General features: G+C 47.4%; 1 protein-coding gene across 18 annotated transcripts in view; it reads right to left on the reverse strand.

The window, feature by feature from the left end:
• Nucleotides 1-18,218, reverse strand: part of Ddhd1 (DDHD domain containing 1) — a 67,685-nt gene extending 49,467 nt beyond the window's left edge. For 11 of the 18 annotated variants that reach the window (XR_015637967.1, XR_015637966.1, XR_015637959.1 and 8 more), the window contains exon 1: nt 17,399-18,215. Coding sequence is in view for 8 of the 18 variants with exons in the window: in XM_087585545.1 (XP_087441671.1) it covers nt 17,399-18,185 (787 nt within the window). In the remaining 10 variants the exon portion in view is untranslated. 18 annotated transcript variants of the gene reach the window in all.
• Nucleotides 18,219-20,810: the final 2,592 nt, after the last annotated feature.

Genomic DNA, 20,810 nt, shown 5'->3' on the forward strand with positions numbered 1-20,810 from the left:
TTATGCTGTTTGTAATGTTTTTAAGTTTGAAATAGCTAACCATAAAATTAAAAATATTAAATTGATACTTAGGTAAATGATAGAATAGGAATAAAATTGACAAAAGTTTAATTAATAAATGGAATTAAAGATAGCAAATTGGGGACCAAGCAGCAAAAGTTTGTTTATGTCAGAATTCCTTAAACCAGGTGAGTCACTAGAGATGATGATTTGGAGGATAAGATCAATGATTGTCCTAACAGAGTCAGCTCAGCTCGCTGCAGTGTTACATCTGATCTTACAAAACACACACGTCCAAATATACCTTAGGCCATACAGGACAGCAACAATCGCATATGATCACTAAGCCATGCTTACATTAATTCCAACACTCCCTCCCACTAGCCACACTTCGGCCACTTTATACAGTCCTTGGAGGTAGGAAATGCTGGATGTAGTTGTACCCTGAAAGCCAACAGCTCTGGATTGAAAGGTCTATCCATCAGTTTACCAGGCTGAGAGTTCTTTCAGTAGAGCGTGTCCTTCCAGAACCAGAGCCCATAAAGTGCCCTCAACACAGGTGTTAGCATCTTGAGATCCCAGGGAGCCTGCGGCACTCTCAGGCCTCTCTGCTTGGCAGTGAGGATGCAGCCTCACTGACTCAGTGCTCACACAGGCTTCCCTCTGTAGGGGTAGGTGCCTAAACCTCCTTCTTCACCCGGTCCCAGCTCAGTGCGGCTGTTGAGGGCTCGCCTATCAGCCTGACTCTCCCTCTCCGTTTACTCCACCTCCACTCGCATCCTGAGGGCTGGGGGCTGGGACTGGGTGAGGACCCGATTCACCCACGACTTCCCCGGGAAGTTTCTACCGCCTGGTTTCTTCAGGCGTCATATCCCACTCACAATCCTCACATTATAATTAGGAGATTTTGGGTTGGGGATTTAGCTCAGTGGTAGAGCGCTTGCCTAGGAAGCGCAAGGCCCTGGGTTCGGTCCCCAGCTCCGAAAAAAAAGAAAAGAAAAAAAAAGTAATAATTAGGAGATTTCGGCCTTCAGTCAGAGGATCTTGGCATCCCTTCCACTTGAATATGGAGAACACACTTTATATCTTAAGTCACTATGTATTAAGCCTCTCAAGTTCAGGGTTTTAATAGATTTGCACATGCACAATTTTACATGCTCAAAGAAAATTTTATACCTAGGTATCTGGTTAACAAAGTCTGATATCAATGCACACAGATGTGAGAGATGAAGTAGATGACATGGAAACCGTCCCTGAGCTTTCAGTGTAAACTTTACAGTAGTGGGGATCTTCACTTCTACACGGACGACATCGCTCTGTCTACACCACAGCCACTGAACACAGCCACGACGCTGACTAAGGTAAAAGAATGCGCACTGCCATATGGAGCTTCCAGAATGAGTACAGTGCCATTCAAGCACATGCTCTCTCTATTCAATATGCTTCCTGTAATCTCAACCACTTTAAACTAGCCATTTCCACACTGTTCACTCATCAAAGCTTTTTAAAAAAGATATTTTTGCCCGGATACCGGGAAAGGGAATAACACTTGTTGAAATGTATATAAGAAATACTCAAGTTAATAAAAAAAAAAAAGATATTTTTAACGTACTCTAGTATGCATATATTTACAAATCATGCACATATACTATTGTCATAAAGTGTCTTATTAATTATAAGGTATACAAAATTAGGACTAAACAAATTAAGTAAAATCCAAATATTCCCGCTGTAACCCACCCAAAAGTAGTGCAAGCATTTCCACTTCAGAGGCCGCTGGTTTCCCGAGTCTTTCTGCAAACTGAATCCCAGCATGCCTTTCTGCTGAATTCCAGACCTATATACCCTCAATTCCCTTGGATACTTCATCCTAACTGAAGTAGAGACCTTTTCTCTGTCACCACAGGCTGGGGCTGGGGCTGGGTCAGAACGTTTTCTTACCCACAATTCAATCAAGTAAAAACATCAGAGAGTCCAGGGCTGGCCCACATATCCTCTGACTTATGAACGCACCTTGAACCCTCACTGTGCATCCTATCACCTTCCGGGCCCTGCCCCAAGCGTTCGGTTAGGAGTGCTGCCTCAGGCTGTGGCCTCACGGCGCTGCAGAAGTCCCCAGTGAGCCTCATTTTCTGAGCTGCTTTCCAGATTGTGCTAACCTTTCACACTGCTGCCAAAGTGGCAATCTAAAATGCAAATTTCAGCTTCTCCAGGTTTCGTTTTCACAGGATAAAACTTAAAAACTCAGCATGAAAAAGCTCACCCCAATCTAGTCCCTGTCTAGTCATCTTCTACCCCTTTCTACTCTACTCCCATTGCTCTGTGCCAAGTAAGCTCTCAAAGCATCCTCCTCCTCATGGTCCAGGTTTTCAAACACGCTACTCCTGTCCTGAGGACTTAAGACTCAAGCCAACCACTGATTTCTCCCTAGAGTTATTTGTCAAGAGAAAGGTGATGATTTCCTTCATTTTTTCTGGAGACATAGATAAATGTGTTGAATCAAAGTAATTGACTTTTTTAGAAAACATGGTTAGAAAACCCCTCACGGTACAAAGGATGAATCACACTGAGGCGGATGGCAACAAAGGCAGCTGACAAACTGTAACTGAGGGGCAAATGCATCTTAAGTTGTGAACTGAATAGAAATCAAGAGAAGCTGGTCTTTTTTTTTCTTTTTAAAGCGGAATAACAAGGAAGGAAAAAGAGTTCCTACAGCCCAGATCCAGAACGCTGAGAAGTACAGCTGTGAAACCTCGAGGTGCACAGAAAGGGGCACAAAAGACACTTGGCCAGACTGAAATCAGATATTGGCTCGCAACAGAGTGACAGTGTATCATAGCGTCGTTTTGCTTCTCTACAGGCCCCGCTCTGCATATACTGCTTTGTTAAGTCAGACTATATCCTCATGGAGTCTTCAGCTGCCTGTCTAAAACCCCATTTTTCTACCATCTCAAAATTCCAAATGAGTATCTCCTACAAGGACAAGTGTAGATGACAGCCCAGGGAACGCAGGGTCTGCAAGACTTGAAGATGTGGTCATACTGGGGCTAGGGACTTAAGTTTTGGATTCTCATTTATTTCTTGGTAATACTGGTAAAAGGCAAGTCCTTCCTGCCTTTGTTACACAACAGAGTTGTAAGAATCAAAAAATGAAGGTAGGGAGGTAGGGACGCTATCCTGCCATCTATACTACTACAGGGGGATACTGTAAACTGGGTGGCTCGCACACAGCCATTTCCTTCCCTTCTGGAGACTGGGGAGTGGAAGGGAAAGACACCGGCAGACATGGCTCACTGTATCCAGCGTCCAGCTGCATACAACAGCTGGGGCGGGATTCCCTCTCAGGCCTCTTTTACAGAAGCACTGATCTCATTCAGGAGGACTTTCTAACCTCACGACCTCATCTCCTCCTCACTACCCACCCCCCATGTCCCAAAACTGCCAGCTTGGAAGTTAGGATTTCAGTCTATGAATTGAGTGTGTTATGACTACTCAGACCATAAGAAATTAAATGCAGCAACTAATTAAATTACCCTGTAGCTATTACACTGGTTACAAATGGTTTAGCATCAAACAGTTTTGAAATAAAGAGTTAGTTAGCTTCTGAATATGGCTACAGAGACATCTTAATTACTGTGTGTGGTAGACACTCGATCTGTCCCCCACTTACAAGGGTCAGTGTTGCTCATCCTAAGACCCTTCCCCCTACACAGAAAGACATGAAGCATTTAAGAGTATTGTGTCGTGTCTGATAAACACAGAACTACAGGAAGACGATTAAAAACGATGTAAAGAGCAGGGCCTATAAGATGGTCTATAGGCAAAGGAACTCGCACCATGTCTGACCACCTGAGTTCAAATCCTAGGACTTACATGGTGGGAGCAGAGAGCTGGTTTCCCCAGATTGTCCTCTGGCCTCCACATGCACACCCCTATACAACACATCACTGTGCACATACACAAAATGATAATTAAGTGTAACAAACATTTAAATAGAAATCTGGGCATAGTCATGCATGCCTTTAATTCCAGCACTCAGGAGGCAGAGGCAGATCAATATACTACTTTAAATACAGTACCAGGACAGCCCGGGCTGCACAGAGAAACCCTGTCTCAAACAACCAAAGAACAAAATTAAATTAGATTAAAACACGAAGTAGAAAGGAATAGTGAGTGAGTGCAAAGGTCCCGGGACTAAACCTCAGAGTCTACATCAGTAAGAAGCCTGTGGTAGCTGCGGTGCAGTGCTGGCTGGAGAGAAGTGGTACAAACTGGAAATGGGCTTGGAGATGTAAGGAGCTGAGATTATGTGCTAAGTGTCCTTAACTGTTGGGCAGTCTTTCCACACCCCAAAGCCAGGAGAGCTCGACAAACGTCCTTACAGGTACTGCCTCTGTACAACAGGGACAGATTATTATTACACTAACTGCTCCGACCCTAGAAGAGTGCGGTGGTTTGCACAGGCTCCGCCCAGGCAGTGGCACTGTTGGAGTGGGTCTGGCCTTGTGGGAGTGGTTGTGTCACTGTGGATGTGGGTTTTAAGACCCTCATCCTAGCTCCCTGGAAGCCAGTCTTCTGCTAGCAGTCTTCAGATGAAGAGGTAGAATTCTCAGCTCCTCCTGTACCATGCCTGCCTGGATGCTGCCATGTTTCTGCCTTGATGATAATGGACTGAACCTCTGAACCTGTAAGCCAGCCCCAATTAAATGTTGTCCTTATAAGAGTTGCCTTGGTCATGGTGTCTGTTCACAGCAGTAAAACCCTAACTGAAGCAAAGAGGTTGAAGGAAATCCCTAGGTCAGTCTAATTGTGCAGTAACTTATCTGTGTGTGGGAGCAAAACTGAGAGGCACCACAGAGTCCCATAGGGTCCTAAAGAATCCTAAGAACACCTAGTGGGTGTTCTAAGCAGAAAACAACCCCACCTGGGCGAACCCAGGAAAAACCTAAATGACCTGTAGGAGAGAGAATACATCACACATGAAAAACATAGAAAATGAAACCAGTAGCTGAAACAGAAATAGCTGAGTTTCAAACTGGAAGAGGTTACAGAAGACCAGTATAAACCAGACAGACAGTAATCATAGAACTATCTAGAATGAAACTCAAGAAAAACCACTGAAAGGAAAAACCAGAGCTTGTGAGGAAAATCAATGCAGCATTGTGGTGGTACATCAGACTAGATTCCAAGTCAGGCTGTAAGAGAACAATTACAATCATAATTTGGGGGGAAAAAAAAGCAAATGTTTTACTAATTTGATTAAAGCCATAAGCCCAGGTACCAAAATCTCAACAAATCCCATGTAAATGTAATATGTAAAATGAGTGTGATATACACCAGTCAGAATGGCTAAGATCAAAAACTCCGGCAACAGCAGATACTGGTGAGGATGTGGAGAAAGAGGAACACTCCTCCATTGTTGGTGGGTTTGAAGACTGGTACAACCATTCTGGAAATCAGTCTAGAGGTTCCTTAGAAAACTGGACATTTCACTACCTGAGGACCCAGCTATACCTCTCTTGGGCATATACCCAAAAGATGCCCCAACATATAACAAAGACAGGTGCTCCACTATGTTCATAGCAGCCTTATTTATAATAGCCAGAAGCTGGAAAGAACCCAGATGCCCTTCAACGGAGGAATGGATACAGAAAATGTGGTACATCTACACAATGGAATATTACTCAGCTATCAAAAACAATGACTTCATGAAATTCATAGACAAATGGATGAAACTGGAAAATATCATCCTGAGTGAGGTAAGCCAATCACAGAAAAACACACATGGTATTCACTCACTGATAAGTGATATTAACCCAAAAGCTTGAATTATCCAAGACACAATCCACAGACCACATGAAGCTCAAGAAGGATGACCAAAGTGCAGACGCTTCAGTCCTTCTTAAAATGGGGAGCAAAAATATTCATAGGAGGAGATATGCAGACAAAGTTTGGAGCAGAGACTGAAGGAATGGCCATTCAGAGACTGCCCAACCTGGGGATCCAGCCTACATATATACAGCCACCCAAACTAGACAATATTGATGAAGCCAAGAAACGCATGCTGACAGGAGCCTGATATGTTGTCTCCCGAGAGGCTCAGCCAGAGCATGACAAATACAGATGCAAATGCTAGCAGCAAACCATTGAACTGAGAATGGGGTCCCTGTTGGAGGAGTTAGAGAAAGGATTGAAGGAGCCGAAGGGGTTTGCAACCCCATAAGAACAACAATACCAACCAACCAGAGCTCCCAGGGACTAAACCACCAATCAAAGAGTACACATGGACAGACCCATGGCTCCAGCTGCATATGTAGCAGAGGATGCCCTTGTTAGGCACCAATGGGAGGAGAAGCCCTTGGTCCTGCCAAGACTGGACCCCCAGTGCAGGGGAATGTCAGGGTGGGGAGGCGGAAAGGGGGAGTGGTTGGGGAGGGGGAACAGCCTAGTAGAAGAAGGGGAGGGGGATGGGATAGGGGGCTTATTGCCGGGAAATCGGGAAAGACAATAACATTTGAAATGTAAATTTTAAAAAATCCAATAAAAAATGATATGAAGAAAACCAAGGTACAATATAATCAAATTGTTGAAAGCCATCAATGGGAGGGGAGGGGCAGGAGAATGAAAACGACTAACTAATGACCGACGCTAAGCTAATAACTGCAAACTTCATATCAGAAACCATACAAATCAACACCAGAGTGACACTGTTGCAGAATGGTGTACCCCAGACAGCCACCACCATCTTCACCAGAGCATCTATGACTGTTTACAGAAGACTCTCAAGATGGGGCCTGTTGACCTCCCCTCACAGAGAGCCATTCCCACCTGTACTTTCCCGTCAATGGTATGTAATTCTGCCCAAGCTGCGCCACAGTCTTATGGTTATGGGTCTCTATACTCGGAAGGAAGGGGTTGGAGTAAAAGGTTAATGGAAGGGCGGATACTGTCTATGCAACTGTGGGGAAATTGTCATCCATGCCTTGCCTGGGACCGTCCTCCTCTCACCCAAGAAATAACAGAAATAGGTAGGTAGAAAGCCAAGAAGATGCCAAGCTATGGGGCTTGAACCTTGGGAAATGCAACCTATGACTAATTGAACTGGCGATTCTCTGAGTGTACATAGAGACGCCGAAGGTGAGGCATCTGAGAAGCACAGCCACCCGCCCACAAAAACACTCCTGCAATCAGTTCAGGAGTCTCACTCGAGTCAGTCTCTTAGGTCCTCTCTTGGATCTCTACAGTCAAAGCCCCAGGGTTGAGATTTGAATCTGTATCTTTAACAGTCTTCCCATCGCTAGGCTCCATAAGTTTTGCAAGTTACAAGTCTAACACAAGATTCTGGAGACAGACCCTACATGGGCAATGCAGACTCAAGTCTTCATCTCTCCTGGCTATAGAGGAGCCCCTGATACTCACACTTCGGTGTGACTCCTTGAGCTTTCGGGTGATGACAAGCTCAAGATGGGTGTGTGTAGATGTATTCATAGTGCGTCCACCAATGTGTGAGTGTCATCAAGGTAAGCCAAAGGAGTGTTTGTGGAGTTACAGCTTCCCACACCTCTTTTCCACAAAGAAACAGGCCTATCACATCACTTTTAATTTCCAGGAGACAAGGCTTTCAGGTAAAAAAAAAAAATGACACTAGTCTGGCTTAGCTGGAGCAATTGTCACCCACTCAGCCATGCAGGAATCCTACTTTTCAACTGAATCTTTTTAACACAGGAGCGACCCCCATTTACAAAAAAGAAACTAGGCCACAGGTCATAACTTGTTCAAAGTCTTGTAACTACAGTAAATCAAGGATTTAACTAAAGAAATCTGACAACAAAGATCTGTTCTCTGGGCCTGCCCAGCGTTTACTGCCAATGCTGGAAGAGGTGGCTGTCTCAAATCCTTTGATTAAGGGTAGATTCAAGGTTATTTCAAGGTTAGTCTACTAGATGCCAGAACCCGATGTTAGTTACTGCTGTCTATACAGGCCAGCTCAGCTAGAGGTCCACTAAAGGAATTCTGGGAAGTTTCCGGGCTGAGGTCTCCACTGTAAGAGGGGCAGTTGTGAGCCATTTATTTTGCTAACATGGCAGAAAAACAGGGGCACTCCTGGCTCTACCTCAACTGAAAACCGACTTGTCTTTTAACGTTCTCTACGGTATCACCACCCGGAAGGTGGTGAAGGCCTGAATGAGCTCTGGGGTAGAGTCAGTCTCTCAGAAGCAGATGCTCAGGGTTTTAGAGTGCTTTTATTGGAAAGAGCCCACCCTTCCTCAACACCCAGGCAGCAGACTGCAGGACACTGGCTGAGGCACTTCTCCAAGGTCCAAGACAGCTCACCCCTTTCAGATCACTCGGAAACCACAGCTTCTTCCAGGGTCAGGTGACAATTACCGGGACTCAAGGACTCAGCCTGCTTGAGAGGTGATTATCAAAACAACAGGCCAAGAAAATGTCACACCAGCAAAGAGACTCTAAATCAAGGGAGTCAAGAATGTCAAGCAGTGTGCCAACTCAGAAAGAAGGGCAGGAAGACGGGAAGTTTTACACGGCCACTGCATTGCTAAGAGGCAGATGACACTGTCCACACTCTGTGGGAGAAACAAAGACAGATAATCCAAGTCGCCCGCAGTCACACAGACAAGCCCACGGCAGGGCTGGCTTCAGTGGCTCTTCAGTCTCAATTTTAAGGGCCACACAAGGCAGCTTTTCTCTAGAAAAGGCCGTGGGAACTGAGGTGGAGGTGACAAGGTTGGAAGTGTAGGGCTGCCTTGCGATGACAGGAGATGTGAAACCAAAGCGTTAAACTAGCCCAACTGCTGTGTGAGCGGCCATCTTCTTTCTTTCAGACAGAATGCAATCATGTGGTCAGGGTTCCAAGCAAGTCCATGCTGCACTGCACTGACAGGCATTCACTACACCGAGGGCAGGCAGGGCTACACGGAAACGTGTACTAGACAACGAAGCCCACTACTTATTTTTCGTGCATCTTTGAGTGGAGTCAGGCAGATCCCTGGGGCTCACTTAGTCATCCAGCTCTGCTCCATGCCCTAGTGAGGGATGTTGTCTCAAAAACCAAGGTGGGCAGTGCTTGAGGAACAACACTAGACTAGGTGTCCTTTAGTTTCCACATGTATGAACACATATGTGCATGCAACACACACACCTGCAAACATATCCGAAAAGTAACAGGGGACTTGCCTAGCACGAATGGCCTTGGGTTCAAGTCCCAGTATCACCAAGCAACAATAATAGCAGTATATCTCAATTTCTTTCCCAGTGAAAGGCAAGGAGAAAATTACAAGTAACTTGTGCTAATGTTAAATAAGAAATGTATTGGTGGTTGGCTGTGTGTGACGGTTTGCATATGCTTGGCCCAGGGAGTGGCACTATTAGAAGGTGTGGCCTTGTTGGAGGAAGTGTGTGTCACTGTGGGGTGGGCTTGGAGACCCTCCTCCTAGCTGCCTGGGGATGCTCAGTCTGTTCCTGGCTTCCTTCGGGTGAAGATGTAGAACTCAGCTCCTCCTGCCCATGCCTGCCTGGATGCTGCCATGATCCCGCCTTGATGATAATGGACGGAACCTCTGAACCTGTAAGCCAGCCCCAATGAAATGTTGTCCTTTATAAGAATTGCATTGGTCATGGTGTCTGTTCACAGCAATAAGACCCTAACTAAGACACTGTGAAACGAGAATGTTGAGGAAAGGCAGGTATCTCTTCATGGATGAAGGCGTATTATTTTCTGCACATGAGTGTTTTGTCTGTATGTTTGTGTACGTACCATGTGCTTGCCTGATGCCCACAGAAACCAGAAGAGGACATCAGATACCCTGGGAATGCAGTTACAGATGGTTATGAGCTACCATGTGTGTGGCAGGAAGCTAACCTGGGCCCTTTGCAAAAGTAGTTAATGCTTTTAGCTGCTGAGCCGTCTCCAGCCCTGTTCAGTCATTTCGGAACATTACACTTGTCTTACTTAGGAATAAGTGGACAACAAAGGCTCGTTCCAGTGGTGACAGCAAGCTGTCCAGGTGTCCAGTGGGTGCTCCCATACATGCTTGAGCAGCACACGTTAGCTTTAGTCCCAGGGGCATCCACACCAGTTTACTGTGAAGTAGACTCTTTCTGAGGATCATTGTTTGAATCCGAAGCAAAGGCTTTGTTTTCTAAATCATAAGCAAACTTGGAGGAAGGTTAAATATACTTGATATTAAAATGATGGGTTTGGGGGTGCAGGAAATGGCTTGCCTGAGTGCAAGCACAGGGACCAAGTTCAGACCCCTGAACCCACATGTAAGTAGGAGACAGTGGCATCTGCCTGTAATTGTGGGGGAGAGGGGCAGGGGAGGGAGGATGCCCGGGGCTCACTGTCCAGCTAATCCAGATGGCAGATTCGGGATAAGGGAGAAACTGTCTCAGAACGCAAGGGAGGGGATGGATGGCTGCTAGGGAAGGTGTCATTTTTTCCATGGTATGGCCACTGGTAGGTTGACCAAGGACCAGTGGAGAGCTAACCTATGCGCTTATGGGCTACACTAACTGGATTTAACAGATCATAAAGGTGAGAAGGACATGAAGTGGAAGGAAATATCTGGAAGGCATTGGAGGCAGAGTAGATGATATGACCAAAATACATTGGACTCACGCATAAATTCTCACTGAATAAATGTATTATATTAAAAACTAGGTGTTGATCAACGCTGGAAGGTAACACGAGTAGCTGCCTTACACACATACATACAGACACACATCCACACATCCACACAGACACACAGACACACACACAGACACACAGACACAGACACACACACAGACACACAGACACACAGACACACACACACACACACACACACACACACACACACACACAAAGTGCAGGTTTTACTGAAGGAGGAGGAGGGTGAACCAGGTAGACCCTGGGCCTAGCCAAAAGAGCTCACCTAGTTCTTTGTCCTGTACCATGAGTCAAGGGTGAGTCTGTGCCAATGTGTAAAACAATGGCCCATGACATAGCCAGAGAGAGAATTAGTGATATGACGTCCACTCACAGAGTAGTAAAAACTACATCCAAGCACTCAAGAGCGTAGGACAAGGAAGCAGAAATGCTGTCTAGCCCGGCCGTGGTGGCACAGGCCTTTAATCCTAGCATTTGAGAGGCAGAGCCCAGCCTGGGCTGCAAAGCTAGTTCCAGGGTAGCTCAGGCCACACAGAGAAGCTCTGTCTCAACAACAACAACAACAACAACAACAATCAAAACAAACCGAACAGGCGAACGCCCCAGACACGCCATCTACCATTCAGATGAAGTTTGCATTTCCCGGAATTCTCAGGTGTCTGGTTGTGGAATTGAAGCGCCAAGAGCGATGCAAATCCCAGAGGCTGGCCAGGCCCCGTGGTCTCTCACAGAGTTAATCTCAAAATATAAGAAGAAAATTGTAAAGACATTTCAATGTAGCTTACTAAGACTGCAGGATAAACGTTAACGAATGTGAGAAGCGGGAAGGAGTGAGGACGCTGCCACCGTTGTAGCGGTTCTGTTTGTCCACAGTCCTCGGACTCAGTCAATACTGGCTTTTTTTTACTGTCTTACATCTCGCTTGTCTCCTAATGTTGGCATATTAGAAATATCTACATTTGTCCTTAGTCTCGACAGACCATGCATTTGTTAGCGATTTAATGTGTGTGTGTCTGTGTGTGTGTGTCTGTGTGTGTGTGTGTGTCTGTGTGTGTGTGTATGTCTGTGTGTGTGTGTCTCTGTGTGTGTGTGTGTGTCTGTGTGTGTGTTTTGGGGGAGTACAGTTGACCTTTAAAAATGCAGAACTACAAGAACAGAAGTGGGGTGCAGGAGTGGTGGCTCAGAGGTTAAGAGCACTGGCTGCTCTCCCAGAGGACCTGGGTCCGAATCCCAGTGCCCATCCAGTGGTTCACCACCATCTGTTAACTCCAGTTCTGTGGGGATCTGACACACTCTTCTGACTTCTATGGGTGCCATGCAGGGACATGGTTCACATGCATATTAGTATACACATAAAATGCACATAAAATGAGTAAATCTAATAAAAATATTTTTTCTATCTCTTTTTTAGTTTATTTGCATTTCATGTGCATTGGTGTTTTGCCTACATACATGTCCGTATGTCTGTGTGAGGGTGTTGGATTCTCTAAAACTGGAATTACAGGCAGTTGTGAGCCGCCATGTGAGTCCTGGCAATTGAACCCAGATCCTCTGGAAGATCAGCCAGTGCTCATAACCACCGAGCCATCTCTCCAGCCCCATATTTTTCTATCTTTAACAGAATTTTTAGGAATATATCACAGCAAAAAACAAACAAACAAACAACAACAAAAACAGGACTGTCTGACTCTACACTGTTAGTCAGTGCCATTAGTTTGCCTGGTGACATGTGTAAATTCTATCCTGCTCAGGGAAAGATGAGGGTCTTAAGTCCGAATCCCCAATTAACCCAGGCTTTGACACTGCTTTCATTGTCTCTGGTCAGCGATCTCCACCTTAGGATTCTTGTGAAGTCCCTGCTTCCCTCCCTCAGGCCCTCCCCTTAGTGTCCATCCCTTTCTGAGGATACCTTGGCCAGCACATCCAGTCTTTTCTCGTTCTCTACAAAAAGGGATCAGCTGTAGGGTTCCAGACTTAAAAGGCCTCAACCAAACACAAAACACGGGCATTGATGGAGAAATAAAAGATCCAGGAAATAAATCCTGGAAGAGGAACGAGCACAGAGTGTCTTTCATAATGAAACAGTACATGAAGACAGAGGAGGGGCTTGGTGGAGGAGAGCGCCCTCCTGGGCATTTACATAAAGCTCTTGTATAACAAGCATAAACATTCACGCCACACAGAAGCAAGGCAGCGCCAGTGAACTACATGATACATACAGATTTGTTTTCTAACAGTGAAGACTAACAGAAGTCTTGAATGCCATGGTCGGGGGGGGGGGGGTGGGGGGGTGGGGCAGGCCCTGCCCCCGTGTATGGCGGCAGCCAGTCGAACCTTGCTGCTTCAGTGGGTCACTTGACAGAGAGTCTCCGAGTAGACCTGGAAAGAGTCTGTAAGTCACGAGATAAACCAGGGTCTGTAGACGTGTGCCATGGGGGCTTTCTACTCTGGATTACTGGGGAGATTCTTCAGGGTTAGATATATTAGTATGGATATAATAATCATTAATATTGATAATTGATACTGATATTGTAAAGGGTCGCCAAACCCCTTACGATCCTGTTTTAGAGGCAGAAACTGATCAAGAAAGAGCGCCTAGAACCCCTTCAGACTTTGTCACATTCTCTCATGACACCCGGTACCACACGGATGATTGCTCTTGAACCAGTTTCATTTATGCTAAATTAATAAACATGTATTTGAGGAAAACCCAGGGTTTTTAAAAGCCTGTCTTGTCAGGGGTATAACACCCCTTCGTTTCACCTCCACGAAGATGACAGACTAAGTTCTGAAGCAGTGAAAACCACAATGGTGTGAGCAGAACTAGAGGTTGAGGAGAAACCTGTGGCTGGGAGCTGACAGCTTCTGGGAACTACACATTCACAGAAGGAAAAACCACGGCCAATGAAATAATTTGTTCACTGAATAAATTATACACTCTCCAGTGCCTACTGTACACGTCGGTGCCATGATACAGCACAGACACTATTTTAAGCTCGTGAAACATCTCAGTTCCAGATATCTTACAATCAGTGTGTGACTAAATTCTTTGGCCACCTTCTTGCCAATATTCTTGTCACAGATTATCTTGTCACCTCTGATGAGGACAGGGACAGCAAGGTACTTGGAACACACAGTTTTGCAGTGATCACCTTATCAATCTTTGTTAGGTACAAAGCTTTCTGAGATCCATATACAGCCTGCAGTCACCTACCGAGTCCTGTGTGTGCCAGTACCACTCCACCATGTCACAGATGATTAACTCTGGTAACAGGCAGCTTGGAAGGGACAGTGGGAAGAAGGGCGGTCGCCTAGCCAGTGCTCGGCGATGATCAGCTTTTATCTACAATGTCCACATGCAGTCAGAGAATCGTCTGAGCAAATGCTGATAAATGCCCTACAGCTGGTTTTTTCATCTGCGTGAACTTCCTATCTGTGGTAGACAAATGCTATTCCCCGTCTGATTGACAGACACCCCGGTGGTTGAAATACTGTCATGGATACAGTTCAGAAAAATGGTAGATCCACACTTTTCCTTTACACTGGACGGAGCTAGTTCATTCTCCACAATGCCAAGAAACAGTGGGTTAAATCAGGCCGCAAAACCCAAATGGCCAACAGGCAGACATCTAGTACCGTACTTAGGAGATCCTTATTGATTTTTTTCTTTTTCTTTAAAAAACAAAAACAAAACAAAGCAAAACCTTTCATTACCCACCATTCAGAGATTCCCAAAGGGTATAAAAGGGGGAACACGATGGGGAAGGTCAACAACTACACAGTATCCTCGGGCCCCGTCATCTGGGCATCTGAGACCACCGTACTGGCAATGCTCGTCCCCTCAAAAGGTGTGAGAACATAAGAAATACACAGAAACCAATTCAAGTCAAGTCATGCAGGACATGGAAACCTAATAGGACCCCCGAAAAATTGTATTGTATTTACACGCTAGATCAGTGGTTCTTACCTGTGGGTCGTGACTCATTTGGGGAGTGAAAACCCTTTCACAGGGGTCGCCTAAGACTAACAGAAATGTCAGATGTTTACATTATGATTCATAAAAGTAGCAAAGTTACAGTTACGAGGAAGCAGTGACAATGATTTTAGGGCTGGGGTTCACCACATGAAGCACTCTACTAAAGCGGTAGCAGCGGCATTAGGAAGGTTGAGAACCACTAGACTATCAGACACCCTCAAACACCCACAGAGTTGTGTATTGTGGAGAGCCGGTCAGAAAACACTAAAACAAAAACAAAACGGTTGTTCTGTGCAAATTAACAACCTGTAATTTATAAGCTAGAACCGGCCCCATAACAATTGCTGCTCTCGGAGAGAACACTGGTGAGGCCTGGGTCCACACGACCTTCAGGTTTATTTTGTCGCCATCATTAACATGCGATGTTCTGTTTTCTCATCTCCAACCCAACAGTGCACAGGCACCGGTCACACCTAATACAGAACCTCTGGCTGGCTGCGACTCAAAGGATAAAGTCCACACTGGGCACTGCACATCCACCCTGGGCAGGGTTCTCAACAGGGTGCTACTCACCAGCCCTCATACACCCACACGTCGGGGTGCTCAGATCCAACCCCACATCGGATGCCTAAGCCCCAGAGGGGCAGCCTTCCTTCCTTCAACTAGTCTAGAGTTTCATGCCTGTGTCCTTGGATATGCTGGCCCCAACTGAGAGGAAGCCCTTTCTCTAACCCCCTCGCTTCCTCCGATTCCTCCAGACCTTGTCTTACACCCTTGGTGGCCTATACCTCCCTTTGGATGGGTGAAATATGTGTTCCCTTACTAAACTGCTACTTGCTGCATCATTTTCTAGCTCAGTGACCTTGGTCAGGTTCATTAATGACACTGAGGCGACTTCCTCATATGCTGAAAGCCAGCATCAATTTGCTGCCGCAGTGAAAATTACTCTGGAAGGTGTTAAACTTGTAAGGACAGCCCCATCACTCCAAGTTAAGCTGAGGGAGAGACCAAATTTTAGTCTCCAGTTCCAGGATGCTCTCTGTGTTCACACACACACACACACACACACACACACACACACACACAGTTCCAGGATGCTGTGTTCACACACACACACACACACACACACACACACACACCCCTTTTACATTTATTCTTTTTACTTTATGTGCATTGGTGTTTTGCCTGCATGTATGTCTGCGTGAGGGTGTCAGATCATGAAGTTACAGACAGCTGTGAGCTGCCACATGGGGGCTGGGATTTGAACCTGGGTCCTCTGGATGAGCCCTCCGTGCTCTTACCTGCTGAACCATCTCTCCAGTCCCTCTCACTTCTGGGCTTCTATCTGCAGGAGAGACCCATGGTGATATATGGATCATTTAAAAAGAAATGAGGTGGGAAGCCCCTGAGAGACATGGGCTCCTTAACAATGTGCACAGAAGCACTGTGCTGGCACATACACAACTACTACGTAGATCACGCAAATGATGAACGGATGCAAGGGGGCTTGTCATCAGAGAGCTTATAATCAAGAGGGGACCTAACAGTCCACATGAGTCTCATCTTAAAAAAAAAAAAAAGTAACAAACGCCTGTATTGTCACTAAGAGTCGCAAGAAATCTGCTAGGCTGCCTTTCCCTGACTTGGCTTGTGTTGAGTCTGCCATATTGGTTACTTGCACTTAATGTATGCATGTTTTAGCATTATCAATCACTGATGAGATTCAATACCAAGTCACTGAACACCTACTGCACCAGGCTTTATGAGAACAAAGATAAAGGCGGTGGACTCTGCCCAGGAGCCACTAAATAAACTGAAAGGAAGCTAAGCCACCAATACACATAATTAATACAGATCTGAATAATATACGATGTATAGAGGGCCTAACGATCAGGAAAGACATTTGAGTTAGGGCACTGAAGCGCATACAGTTAATACTGTATGGTACAACTTATTGATGGCCAATAGACTGTTACTACTATATGTCACATACATTAACATATGCTGCATGCCACACCGGATTATTTATGTATTACCTTTCTCCTTATTCTGATTTTAAACCTACCCATGTTGCCTAAAGCATCCTTTAAACCTTTAAGAGAGACCCATTTAACAGATGAGAAAACCGAGGTCGTGCAATTTTTCTAGGTTAAGAAGCAAAAGTAAAAATATGTAAGTAAACAGGACCCAAGGGATACACGAGCATTCCACACAGAGGGCACGGACCCATTTCCCAGAGCCATTTCCTGCAGTTCTTTCTTCTGCCCAACACATCCAGTGGGAATAACACACTGTAGCTCTCCTTTTCCGCCAGGGCTTTTCTCTTCCTGGGTCTTAAGTGAACTGTTGAGTCTCATGAAGACGCTCTCAAGCATTTCCACTCACTCCAGGACATGTTATTTAAATCACGGGAGCTTCAGGAGACGTGAGACCGGATCAGATATCCAGGTGGACAAAGCCCCTGGTAGGGTCAAGAAACTAAAGCTACCAGATTGGGGATCGGTTCCTGGATACCCTCCAGGGGATGGCAGCAGTACTCTACTCACCCAGGAGGCGCAATCCCCGGCGGAATCCTCCCCTCCTGACCCCGCTAGCAGCTTGGGAGCTGCCATCTGCTCTTTTACCCTTCACCTGCCATGGCACCCCGCACAACCTGCATCCTAACCCGAGGCATCCGAGCATCGCGGGGCAACCGAGCCCCAAACCCGGTCCAACGCGCGCCGAGCCCGGCCCGCCCCTGGCCAGACACTTACGGTTCCAGTATACCGGGTAGCACTCTCCTTGAGTGACATCCACCTCGTAGAGGCCGCCGCGCACGCACACGGGCTCGATGGTCACCAGCTCCTCCATCTCCGGCTCAGGCCCCACCGCGCGCGGGCAGAAGCCGCAGGCGCGGTCCTCGTCGTCCTCCCTGAAGCTAGAGGTTGGGCCGCACACCCGGTCTCCATCGCGGTCCGCCGACCGGGCACGAGAGCCCGTCGTCTGCAGGAGGCTCCGGAAGGCGAGCTCAATGCGCAGAGAGTCGTAGCCGATGAAGGGCTTCCAGGTCTTCTTGTCTTCCTTGTAGAACCAGCGCACCTCCTCGGGGCCCAGCTCCGTCACTACCTCGTAGCGGTGCCGAGCGGCGCAGCCGCCCGGCCGGGAGCGCTTCCTGTCACCGGGTCCCCCTCCCGCTGCCCCGCCGCCCCCCGAGTTCGGAGCGACCAGCGGCGGCGGAGGCGAAGAAGAGCTACCGCCGCCCGCGCTCTCGCCCTCGCTGTAGTAGCGCAGCGACGAACCCGACTCGGCCGAGCTGAAGTCGTAGTTCTCGTCGCTGAGGCACGGGTCCAGAGCCAGGTGGCTCAAGTCGTCCGCGCCCGGTGCCAGGTGCAGCGGCTCCGCGCGCAGCAGTGACAGCGGCACGCCGTCACCCGGCTGGTGCTCGAAGCAGCAGCCGCCGCCACCGAACACGCCCGCCGCGTCCGAGCCTAGCTCCCAGGCACCGCCGCCGCGGCCGTTACGCTCGGGGCTCCGTGGGGCGCCGCGGCCGGGGTAGTTCATGCCGCCGGCGCTTCCGCCACACGCGCATCCGATGCCGCCGCCCTCTGGGCCCGGACTTTATAATCTTTCAAATCCCCAGCAGGGCAGCAGCTGCGGCCGAGGCGACTCCGCCTCCCCGCCGGCCCCCGGCAGCCGCAGCGCGGTTCCGGGGCCCGCCCCATTGTTACGCAGACCCCCCCGCGTGGGCGGGGCCCGAAAGAGGCCCCGCCCCCAGACCGCGCGCGCCTCCCCGGAAGGCCCGAAGCCACTAGTGTTGCTCCTGCTGGCGCTCGGCGGAGTCTAATGGTTCGCGCCTGGAAGAGGGGGTCAGACGAGGTCGCGGCAGTCTCGGCAACGTTGGAGCCCCTGCCTCAGCTCGCACTGGCTCCGCCCCCTCGCTTCCACGCCCCTGAATGCCAGCCTGAATGAGGTTTTCGCCCACTCATCTTTACACTTTGGGGTCATGAGCCCCAGCTCTATGCCCAGAGGGGCCCTGGAAGTTGCTAGCTCACGTCCCTGGCTTTAGGCCTGCCTGAAGCATCCGAAAGACCTGCTTGGTCACCTGGTCTGGCCCTTTCCCAACCTTCAGCCCATTCATAAAGAAGGCACTCCACCTCTGCGGCTCACCTGGCAATACTACTCCCACTTAGAAAACAGGAGTCCTAGCGTCACTGTGCCAGCTCTTAGGGTTGCTTACTCTCATGTACTTATGCTTCCGGTTCTTTCCGTATTGCAGTAAGGCCTTGGATGGAAACCAAGTACCTATGTCTCAGTCTTTCCCCACAGTCTCTGCACATTCGATGTGCCTTGGTTATAAACTAACTGGCCTTGCCAGCCTGGTGTGATAGATTATTAGACTGAAAGAAAAACAAGGTTCTAGACTCAACTTTGCCACCCCCAGGCAAGTCATTTAATCTCCTTCATTTGTTTGTCTTATTCCTTGTGCATAATTAGGAGATCATTGTACCGGGTGATCTCTAGCGATGCCTAGAAGTGATTCTATGGCCTTTAAGCCTTCCCGAGTTTGGCTCGGTTTTTGTTTTTAATGTACCTCCGATTCTGTAACTCACTTCCTGGTTTCAGGGAAACATCGGGGCTTCTTTTTGTTAGATTTTCAAGACAGCGCAAAGAGACAGAAGACAGAGACCAGAGTCTGACATCAACAGAAGTTTATTTCAAACAGAAAGACTCTCCTGAGGGAAATGGGTGTCTTGGAAGGGAGTAAGCTAGCTGGGGTCCTTTATAAAGGCCAGTGGGAGGCTTGGAAATGAAATTCTTGCAGCCACAGGGCTATGTGTTGGTCTGTGATGTGTCTTACCTGGATTTGTTTGATTTACAAAAGACCGTTCGACTTGGGTGCAGGCTCCTCCAGCAGAGATTATCTCGACTTGGGTGCAGGCTCCTCCAGCAGAGATTATCTGGATTGTGGCTGACTGAAGAATTTGGTCAAGGTCAGCTCTATTCCCACAGAAATCCTGTTTTATAGCTGAGGCACTTTGTCACCTCAGACAATTTCTTTTAATTGAAAAGTTTTTATTTTATAGACCCACCCTATCTTGAGAATTGCCGGAAGACAATCTCCAACCTTGCTCTTAGACCAAGAGTAGACAGTCTTCACTGTTAATGTTTTTACTCTTTGTGGAATCAGGTCAGTAGGGCAAGTTGTCTTGCTCTGAGGATGTAACCTGTCAGAGATCCTTCAGAGTCCTTATTTAGATCCGGATCACCTCAGCTGTACACCCGTGCTTTTGTAGGGATGTGGTTAAAAGGCCCTGCTTCCTATGGGCGGATGCGAAGTGATACTGTTGCAATTCCTGCTAAGTAGAGGAGTACAAAGTAGACTTTCTACCAGCAAGGCTCGATTGGCTGGATATCTTGGCCGTGAGCAGTCCGCCCGCTTGTACATTATTGCTTCAATGACAAAGCGTCATCCATACTGCCATCTTGAGTTGCTGCATCCCTAATTCTTTCCCAATGTTTCTATTAATAATAATGCAGAGTAAGAAATTGGGTATGAACTGTTTTCTTTCCATGAAGGCATTACCGCACACTGTTCTGATAGGTATCCAGGCACAGACACTTCTGTATAGCTTCTGATGCCAAAGAGAACCAGGAACCTGTAGCTTAGGAGGGGATCTTGATAAGTAAACACCGAGGCTATATTAAAGTGTAATTAAAAGCAGTAGATATCAGTGTTAAGTCTCAAACCCTGGGACAAATGGCCGAGGTGTCTATTTAATATCAAAGCAGATCCGACCTCCAGGTTCTCCCAGCATCCCTCAGTCCCTACCTGTTACAGGATATGGCTGGCATACCCTGCCTTCTACCCCAGAACTCTCCAGCCCAGGGACCAGGCTGCCCTTCCCTAGGTGCCTCTTCCCTATATAATCCAGGCATTTTGGTCACCTGCCCCTCTTGCACTTTTGACCTCTTGGCTACAGCACTGGGTTCTTCTCTCTCCCCTCTCCCCACACAGCCCAGCTCAGCCTGGTCACATGTACTCTGGACAGATGTCTCTGTCTCTGGCTAAGCTCTCCCACATATCTATAATAAACTTCCTCCTCCACCGTACTAAGAGTACCCACGTCCTTTCCTTTCCTCTTTCTTTAAAATGTCTTCCTGTTGGCAGGATATAGCCAGAGTATT

The sequence above is a fragment of the Rattus norvegicus genome, chromosome 15 (genome assembly GCF_021556685.1).
Source record: "Rattus norvegicus strain SHRSP/BbbUtx chromosome 15, alternate assembly SHRSP_T2T, whole genome shotgun sequence".
Lineage (NCBI taxonomy): Eukaryota > Metazoa > Chordata > Mammalia > Rodentia > Muridae > Rattus > Rattus norvegicus.